The 10,523-nt window shown below is 46.3% G+C and overlaps 1 protein-coding gene across 1 annotated transcript; it reads left to right on the top strand.

Moving 5' to 3' along the window:
* Window positions 1–1,267: 1,267 nt before the first annotated feature.
* LOC136530785 (putative glycine-rich cell wall structural protein 1) lies at window positions 1,268–2,079 on the top strand. Its single transcript, XM_066523510.1, has one exon. The coding sequence runs from the start codon at window positions 1,268–1,270 to the stop codon at window positions 1,856–1,858; it is 591 nt and encodes a 196-aa protein (XP_066379607.1). The 3' UTR covers window positions 1,859–2,079.
* The last annotated feature ends 8,444 nt before the right edge of the window (window positions 2,080–10,523 follow it).

The raw sequence follows: 10,523 nt of genomic DNA, 5'->3' as shown, positions 1-10,523 counted from the left end.
GAATCTTCAAGCATACTCTTTAAGAGTTAAGTACAAAGTACTGATAATGTGATACTATAATGTGATACTCTTTAAGAGTTTAAGTACAAAGTACAAAGTACTGTTAGTCCCAAAAGATATGTAAACCCTGGGTTACATTACTATGGGTGATCTCGGTATCTTTTGATTGTCGTGTCACCAGCTGTGCATGCATCACAGCGCTGGAGAGAATGGTCAAATACATAGGCCTTGTTTGGATACTCTAGCACAGCTAGAGGTTAGAGTTAGTTTCTAGCTCAGGACTAACCCGGAACTAACTCTAGCCTAAGAGATGTTTTGATACAAGGGTTAAAATGATAATAAATGTGCTTTTCAAATCATTGGTGCGGGTGAAAGTAGAGAGAAAACAGTGGACCCCACCTCAAATAGCCCCAACTAGCCCAAATAATCACCTCTTTGGGGGGATAGTTTTTTAGGGTGGGCTAGTTGCAAATAACCCACTCTAGCCCTCCTGTTTGGCTACTTTAGGGCTAATTGAGCTCCAACTAGCCCAAACTAGCTCTAACCCATGGATCCAAACAGGGCCATAGTCATGAGGATCATGCATATTTTAGTTTACTGTAGTACGCATGTTTTTTACAAGTTTTTGGACCGTAACTATTCATCCCAAGCAAAAGCCAAGAAAAGGTAAAATAAATCCTTGCGAAAGTAAAAAAAAAATCACTCTTCCTTTTGTTCTGAGGCAGGGTCAAATGGAGTGTACTCCCTCCGCCCCTTTTTTAACTGTCGTCTCGCTACCTTATATAAAACATAATTAGTAATAAAAGTACTAATGTGTGAAAGGTTTTAGTGCCTGGACAGTTTTGTCTCGTATATATATATAGCTGAAAGCTGGGTTTAGTACCAGTGCAAGTCCGAAAATCGGCAAAGAGCTAGTTTAGTTTCAATGGGCCTTCCAAACACCGATGATGAATGCTAAAACTTAATTTGCGCCATCCACAATCTATGGATGGAGATGAGACGTAGCTGGTCTGCCTAGTCATCTAAAGAGAGCGTAACAAGTACTACTTTGCAACTTGCATATACTTAATGTTCAAGTAAAGGAGCTCCATTAATTACAGTGGATTTTAAAAGCTTCCACTTGGTCTCCTATTGAAACACTGCTACCATTAACGTGTGCAAGCTATGAAAGTAAAGAACCACTGCGTGGTCTCCAACACTATAAATACCCATGCAGCATTCACTGGGAACTCATCTCAACTCAAACACTCTATAGTGGTGGCTCACAATGGCTAGCACAAAGCTAATATCACTAGGACTCATTGTCCTCATGAGCATGGGATTAGCCAATGCTGTAAGGGTGGCTAGATACTCTAGTGCTGATGGGACCGGCACTGGAGGGGGAGGGGGCGGCGGATATGCGAACGGCGGGGGATTAGGGTCTGGGTCTGGCACCGGATCGGGTGATAGTAGTCCTTATGGTGCCCATGCAAGTGCTGGAGGGGGTGGTGCAGGTGGTGGAACTAGCCAATATGGTGGGTCCGGATATGGTTCAGGGTTAGGGTCAGGTTCAGGATCTAGTACATATAGTCAAGGAGTGTATTCAGAATTTGGTCCAAATGGAGGAGAATCTTCTAATGCTGGTGGTGCCGGTGGTGGTGGGGGTGGAGGACAAGCTGGAGGTGCTTGGAATTCCAATGCTCAAGGATCCAGTAGCGGCACCGGTTCTGGCTCTAGTTATGCTAACAGGTATTGGGATGGTTCAAGTGATGCGGGTGCAAGTGCTAATGGCATTGGTAGTGGCACAGGAAATAGTGAGAATGGTGGTGGTGGCGGTGGTTCTGGTGCCGGAACTGGATATGGCAATGCCTACCCATAAATTCCATATAAGCCAATCTAAAGTTGGAGCCCATGGTCATCCTTCCTTGTTTGAAGCCGTAGAGTTATTTGTTTTCTTTGTCCCTTTGTTACACTTTTGTTAGTATTAAATTAATAAAGGGTCCAACTGTTCTAGCAATAGTAGCAGTCTTGTAAGGTCCTTATATGAAGATGTTGTAACCATGTCTGTTTGTGAAAGGAAAAAATAACTTGTCCATCGCATGTGGCCACTATATCTAAAAAAATACTACGTTCTCTTTGGAGTGATTAAGTTGAGACGCCTACACCGTGCATGTTCGCATGATTATCAAAATAGTATATACCGATGAACTAGCTAGAGTAGTTTATATCACTTACGACGATAACTCCATCTAGGTCAATCCAGCCTACACTACTGGATCCGACGCCTTTGCCGAGTGCCGGCCGCACTCGGCAAAGAAGTGGTCGGCAAAGGAATCTTTGCCGAGTGCCACGTGGCAGGCACTCGGCAAAGGATTTGCCGAGTGCCACACTAGCACTCGGCAAAGGTAACGGGCGCCGTCAACTTGACGGCACCCTTTGCCGAGTGCCGACGTGTTAGGTACTCGGCAAAGGAATTTTTTTTTGAAAATTTCTTCGCCGAGTGCTGACGTGTCAGGCACTCGGCATTTTTTTTTGAAAAATTCTTTGCCGAGTGCTGGCACTCGGCAAAGGTTTGGTCACTTTGCCGAGTGCCACGCCAGCAGTCGGCAAAGCTGGGCTCTGCTGGGAAAAATGCCCAGCTTTGCCGAGTGCTGGCACTCGGCAAAGCTGGATTTTTTTTGTTTTTTTTTCTGTTTTCTTGCATTCCAGACATGCAATTTCACATATATTCATGATAATAAACTAGAATATCACATAAAAATCACATTTCATCATCAAATGACGTCTCAACACGATATAAGTTCATAACAAGTTCATAACATGTCCAAAACCTACAAGAAAACAACGGCGCGAAGGTCGATAATCACAGCGGCATGAAGGCCGACATCACAGCGGCACGAAGGCCGACAACTCCACAAGCGGGCAGTAGAGGTACCTAGCTCGACCCGGCGTCCCCAGGGGCCCCAGAGCCCCCACCTTGCTCCCACAGAGACCACCCTGACTGCGGCGCCGCCTGGAACATCGAGTAGGGCCCGGGTGCCCCTGCTGCGTCGGTGGAGGAGGAGCGGTACCTGGCCACGTGAAGCCCTGAGTCGGGAAGGTCGGGTGAGCCGGCCACTCGTGCGGTGGAGAAGGGCCCAGTGGAGGGCTGGCACCTGGAGGAGTCGGGTTCTAACCCGCCGACTGTTCCTGCACAAAGGACAAGTGATCTCATTAGTACCTGCAAGATGGCCGCACAAGCTAAAGCAACAGGCAATATACTCACCGGAGTTGCTATAGGAGTAGGCACAGGAAAAGGTGGTGGAGCGAAGATCGAGGCAGGGAGCTCGTGCTGCTGCATTCTCGGGATCTGAAGGCCCCGGAAGTAGGCGGCAAAGTCCTGCATCTGACGCTGGTAGTGCTGCGTGACAGCCGCCAGCTACCGCTGATGGGCCACCGCCATGTTCTGCTGGTTCGTCTACAATTGTGCGATCTGGGCCTGCAATATTACACCCGCAAAGTTGATGGTATGTGAAAGCAAGGTACATGTGTGAAACGAGTGAACGACGAATGAAACTGCACTTACCTGAAATGCCGAGAACATTTGCGCGTTGCTCGGCTGCCGAGGCGCTATGGGGATGTCGGAGGAGCTCCTGGTCCCGTCTCGTTGAATCTAGCTCAGCGTGGGAACAGAGGACGACTTGATGGCGCTGTTGGCCATCCAGTACCTGGCTGTGCTGCTTCCCTCCTCCCAACCTCATCAAGAGGTCTGTGTCCAGGGGGTCGGTGGCGGGGTCGAACGTCTCCCCATGGCGCTGGCGAGCCAGCGGAGGTGTACTCAGGCGAGCTTGGGGTAGACGCTCGTGTTGGTGTATGCGTCGGGCCCTGTCTGCCGGGTCGTAGACGTTGTCCACCACCAGTCACTTTGCCCTTGTGAGCAAGGGCGTACCCCCGTGAACTCGTTGATGACCTACCCACCATGCGACTGTGTCTGCGAGGAAAACACAAACATGGTTACAAGTAATGACAATTGAGCGCTAGAATTAATAGATCAACAGAAGCATACCCATCTTTCCATGAACACTGGGAGGGACTGGTTCCCTTGGTGGTGTGGTGCCCCTCGCATCTATAGGCGGCGCTCCCGACATTCTCTGCGCCTCTGGTACGCCGCGTCCATGGTCCACTCACGCACAATGGCCGCCCAACAGTCCTTGTAGTTGTCGCACCACCCCGGACACATCTGCATGACATCAAGTATTTGACATGCCAGAAGATGAATTGAATGTTTCACGGAAGGAATCACAATGAATGTTTCCTACTTAATTACCTGCATGTACTGTGCCTCTGTGAGGTCGGTCTCCCTCTGGAGTATCATCTCCCTGACTTGCGGCTTCTTCACCACCTGGCCAAGCACGTCGGCGTAGTAGCTGATGACGCACTGGAGATGCGCCTCATGGTACAGGTCCTTGAGACGATCTTTGCAGACCGCCTCTTGCACTCATGCTGCATGCTGCTCTCTCCCCTCCTCGCACGTGAAGAAGTCCTGCACACAGACATCATGTATCATTTCATTGTTTCAAGAACGTCCAACGAATGCATAGTATTGAGAAATGCGGTGCGATGAAAATACTCACCCAGAACTCCCTCTTGATCATCGCCGCAAGGGTATCATCGTTGGAGTCCGTGACGCTGGAGAAGTGCTCCCACTTCATGGGCGCTTGTACCTCACCCTTGTGGGTGACGAAGCCAGGGTAGTACTCCCTAATCAGCAGGCCCTGGATGCCATTGATATGGCATGAACCAGCTCCATCCGCTCACAAACGTCCAACTACTGCACGAGTCATTAACAACAATTGTTAGTCTACAGTTCGATTTTCAACATGTCATATGAACAAGTAGTGAAATCAACAATGGTTACTTACGTCTCACCCACGGGTCGAATCACCGGGCGGCGGGAAGGGAGCGGCCATGGCTTGGGGAGCGACGAGGGCCCACGCTGGTAGGGCTTGCTCGAACCTGAGGAAGTCGTCTCGCCTGGTGTCGGCTCGCCCCCGTCGTTGTCGTCATTCGTCGCCACTAGTCACCGGTCGTCGTCGTCGTCCCACCTTGCGGGTGTAACTAGAACCGACCAATTATACGAAATTAAGTAAGAAAATCATCCACCAGAGCAGACGATTTAGCAAACTTAAGCCCGTATAACCCAGTAGTCTGTGAAATCACGAAGGATTTCAAACCAACTCACATCCCAGCCAAGATCGTAATAAGTTTAGCGGTCACCATCACATATTACATAAAAGTTCGCATCTCAGATACATCAGAGTTTAAGCATAGTTATTACAAAATGAGTTCGAATAAAAGTAGCGAAAGCCATTTGTTCAAAACCACACACACTCACACGGAGTTCAAATACAGTGCCAGCTAATGATCATCTCCAACAAAAGCATCAGACGAGACATAAGGAATGACCATGCCCATGGTCCTAAGCATCACCCATCGCAGGATAAAGGCAGTTGATACAGTAGCCGTAATACATCTGCCCATATGCAACAAGTGGGAATAAAACCCTAAATACGAGAAGGTACTCAGCTAGACTTACTCGACATAACCGAAATAAGTGACACCAAGGATTATGAAGGCTTTATAGTAGGGTAGCTGACTCATTTGCAAAGAAAGCATTTTTAGCATTTCAAGAACCTTTCTAAAAGCATTATTGCCAAATTAATTATTTATAACCTGTCGACTAGATTTGCACCTACACTAGAGCAACTAGGTGATTAAGCCAATAATGATAATCAATGATCATTAAACAACTTCCATAATGTCATATTCATTATAACTGTCCAAATGTTCCATCAACATTACTACGATGAAGCTACTCAAGTCAAGTGCTCACTATCCAGGAGCGATGGCGATTCGAATCGATTCCTAACCAGCTGGTGATTTATTCCTTACACAAACCTCACTCACCCGCTAAAGTGAGATATTGATCACCGAGTCAACTATCCAGGAATCTCGAGTTTGCCAGGAACCACATGTACTCGGGGGCCGACCGGTCTTATCATCTTGCCCCCGTGTCCTACCACACCTGCTCCCGCATAGTGCGCTGCGGGCAATCTACTCGGCCCGAATAATCTTCCAGCTTTGCGGTCGGAAGGTACTTTATCCGGCCAGCTAAATGTAAGGCATGCGTTCAACATGACTCGAGGCCCAACAATGATCGGTCCTTAGTCGACACAGATGGAAAGCACTACAGTTCAAAACTCTGTAAGTCTCCGTCCGGTCTCAACTTCATTTAACACTTAGTTATACCATGACTTCATAGTCATCCAAGCAGATCTAGGTAACCACCTATAGCTCGTAGGTGACAGGAAATCACCCGACTTCTACTGGTCTAAGCCAGCTAAGCATTGACTCGACCGCGGATACCAGGGTAACAAGGATATAGTATAACAAAGGTAGACAAGGTATAATGCAGCAATGGTTGCAAACAACTCCTGAACGTAATGCATCAATTAAAGTAAAGCATTGAATTAAAAATTGCAAACCGGGAGAAAATGCTCCGGGGCTTGCCTCTCTCGAAGGAGCTCGGGCGGTGATCGGGGCACTCCGGAAGTTCCTCAACGTCCTCCTTGTCGGCTTCGGGCACTTCCTGCGGCTGCACCTCGAGCTGCTCCTCAGGCTCCTCGGGTATGATGACTGGGTTCTTGGTTTGCGATCCTATATGATGCAATGTGCGTAAGTGCTTATGCCATCAGTGCATTGGATGAGATGAATACAATGGATATGCTTGAATGCAAGGTAGTCAACATCATCCAAGAACATATACTACAAGCACATGTCATCTACTGCATTCTCTTCTACTACTAATATGCTAAGTCAACACATCTCATTAAATGCTTCAAAGATACACCAAAACCAAAGCTTCACTAATTTCTTAATCACACATAAAGCAACACTTGATTAAACCCTAATTAATAATAGGTTTGAATAGTAACATCTATTTTTATGGTAGTCTTAGAAAATTACCATAGCACAGTACTACCCTAAGTAGTCTACCATCAGATTTTCATGGTATTTGAATGAGTGGATTAGCCTACACAAAAATAACAAGCTATGGCATGATTATGAACATGAAAATACTTTGTACTATGAAAAGTGTCAAACAACAGAGTTAGCATTTTTCCTATGTTCTACACAATAAATAATCACTGTACAAAAATTATCACATGCATGTTTTATACAATCTTTGCTCTCTAGCAAAAATAACAAAAATCAGCCATTAAAGGTACTTGAACTACACCTCATATTTTTTTCTACAGTACATGCATGACACATATTTTTCCTAGGAAGTACATTACATAAGAAGATTAACAAACTTAGAAATCATATTTTTCTGAAGCCTATAGGTTTTTCTACACATTTTTCAAGTTATCAGCAATATCAAGGATTAAATAAAGCTCTACAGAAAAGTATCTCAAAAATGACATGCAATAATTTTCTCATGTAGATCTGGTGACAAGGAACCTAGAAAAATTTATTTCAATAGATTTGGAGCAAATTTGAGTATACAAATATTTTCCAAATCATTTCTCTTTTCAAATAATAAAAGAAAAACTGAAAACGTAATTTTCCTATTACTACTAGGCCGGCCCGTGGGAACCAACTGGCCCATGGCCACTTTTGGCCTGTGCAGTCCGAGCGAAGGGAAAGGGTGGCCTGGCTCGGGGCTTCGGCCCACGGCCACTTGGCCCAGCTCGGCCGAGGCGAAACGGTCACGCCCCGCCGGCGCTCCGGACGACACGGTGGCGCGGCATGCTCGCGTGCGGGCACCTCCCGGCCACAGCAAGGCACAGGGGGGGGCGCACAAGATGTGCAAGGGCAAGGCGGGCATGGTGCGCGTGGAAGGAGGAAGATAGGAAGGTAGAGCCGGGCTGTCCGCGCGGGCACGAGCTCCAGCGAGCTCGGCCACGGTGGTGCGGAGACGAAAACCGACCACAACCGCCTCTCACCTCGATGACAGCGGCCGAACGTAGGCGCAAATGATGGAGTTTGACGAGGCGGAGCTATGGACTAGAAGTATGTGGTGGAGGTGCGGTGGAGCTCGCGCGAGGCGGCGGCAGAGGTGGTGCGGTGCTCAGCGGCGCTGTGCTCTGCCGTGGCGAGAGGAGGGGCGAGCACGGGAGAGCGAGAGAGCAGGCGAGAGTGAGTGGAGAGGAGCACAGCACAGTCGGCAAAAGAAGGCGCACGCGTGGAGGCGGAGTCAGGCCATGGCTGCCGCGCGGTGGACGTCGCCGGCGCATGGTCGCCACGCGGCGATCGCGTTCTGACGCGGTCGGGAAACTGCGCGGTGCAGCGCGGAGGCAGGCCAGATGCACGCGGGGCTGGGCTGGGCCGAGGCAAGGTGGGCTGGCGCGGGCGCGGGAGGTTCGCTGGGCTGGCTTGGGTCGTGGGCCGAGAAACGGGGCGACGGCCCGCGAAAGGAGAAAACATTTTTCTAAATTTCTATTTTTAATAAATTTTCAAATATCAGTTTTCAAATATCATTTTGAGCAAGAAAATGACATCTTTTGAAAATGGCCCAAAAATAAAAGTTGCTTAGAATTTAATCCTCTACAACTTTGCTTTTATGTCCAAAGTCCAATTCTTGCTAGATTTTGAATTATAAATTTAAAGTCAATTTTAACTCAAAACCCTAATTTTGGAGAATTATTTTTAAAGCAAAATTTGGCAATAATTTAAATACAAACTTTGCTCCAAAAATTGTGCTAGATAATTCTAGATGATTTACAATCATTGCCAAACAAGTTCTACTAACCTAGCAAGCATAATGAGGGCAAAAACAACTCTAAACAAGTGTATGCAACATTCATGTTTCACAAGCATGTTTCATATGTTTCGAAGCAGTGTTTCAGTTGTTATTTACATGATTAGGCATGTATGATTAGGATGCTTGATGATGCATGTTATGCATGATTTGTAGTGCCTAAATGCTGGCATAACACCGGGGTGTTACAACTCTCCCCCCTTATAAAAATCTTGTCCCAAGATTTGGGTGACGAACCATTTGTTATAAAAATCTTCATAAGCTTTTTGTAGATATTCTCCCGTTTCCCAAGTTGCATCTCCCTCATCATGATGATCCCACTGTATCTTGTATGTTTTCACCACACTATTCTGAAGTAGTACGTTCTTTAGTGTCTAACACACGGACCGGTTGCTCACGATACACCAAATCTGATTTGAGTTGGATACCTCGAGGTTCTATTCTTTCCTCCGGAACACGCAAACATTTCTTGAGATGTGATACATGGAAAACTAGGAAGACGGTACTCATTGTCTTAGGTAACTCTAACTTGTAGGCTACTGGACCTCTTTTTTCCAAGATCCTGTATGGTCCTACGAATCTAGCGGCAAGCTTTCTTCGGACTCCAAACCTTTTCTTCTTCATTGGCGTGACCTTCAGATAAACATAGTCACCAACTTCAAACACAAGGGGTCTCCTTCTTCTGTCTGCATAACTTTTCTGATGTGATTGAGCTGCCTTCATATTTTGCTGAATAATATGAACTTTCTTCTTAGCTTCTTCTACAAAGTCAATGCCATAATACCTTCTATCTCCAGGCTTGACCCAATTTAATGGTGTTCTACATTTTCTGCCATACAAAGCTTCGAATGGAGCCATCTTGATGCTTTCTTGATAACTATTATTATAAGAAAACTCAGCTAATGGTAACCATGACTCCCATGATCCCTTAGAAGACAACACACAGGCTCTTAACATATCCTCCAAAATAGCATTCACTCGTTCAGTCTGACCATCTATCTGAGGATGATAAGCGGTACTACGAATCAAACTAGTTCCTAAGCCTTTGTGTAAATGTTCCCAAAAGTGAGCCATGAACTGTGACCCTCTATCAGATACTATAGTCCTTGGTATACCATGCAACCTCACAATTTCTATGATATACTTCTTGGCATATTGAGATGGTCGATAAGTTGTCTTGACAAGTAGGAAATGAGCGGTCTTAGTAAGACGATCCACAATCACCCAAATCGAATCATGAGTAGTGGGCAAACCCGAGATAAAATCCATACTTATATCATCCCACTTCCAACTAGGGACTGACAAGGGTTGCAACATACCGGCAGGTTTCATATGAATGGCTTTCACTCTACAACATGTGTCACATCTGGCGACATATGCTGTAACTTCTTTCTTCATTTTGGTCCACCAATATCGAGGTCTTAGTTCTTGATACATCTTACTACTTCCCGGATGGATAGATAGCTTAGAAAGGTGAGCTTCATCTATGAGTTTATTCCTAAGCTCTCAATCCTTGGGAACCACAAGATGGTCGTCAAACCACAACACGCCCTGTTCATCCACTTTAAAGTGCTGAGATGGCTTTTCTTTTATTTTCTCTTTGATGTGGAATATTCCCTTGTCGGTTTTCTGGCCTTCTATTATCTTACTCTCCAAAGAGCAACTAATCTGAATACTATGTAACATAGCAGGATGCATCAGATCGAACCCATCTTCAAGTAACGGCTGCACATTCAAGTAA

The sequence above is a fragment of the Miscanthus floridulus genome, unplaced genomic scaffold, assembly GCF_019320115.1.
Source record: "Miscanthus floridulus cultivar M001 unplaced genomic scaffold, ASM1932011v1 fs_201_2_3, whole genome shotgun sequence".
Lineage (NCBI taxonomy): Eukaryota > Viridiplantae > Streptophyta > Magnoliopsida > Poales > Poaceae > Miscanthus > Miscanthus floridulus.
The sequence above is the reverse complement of the archived record's forward strand: the minus strand, read 5'-3'. Positions and strand labels throughout refer to the sequence as shown.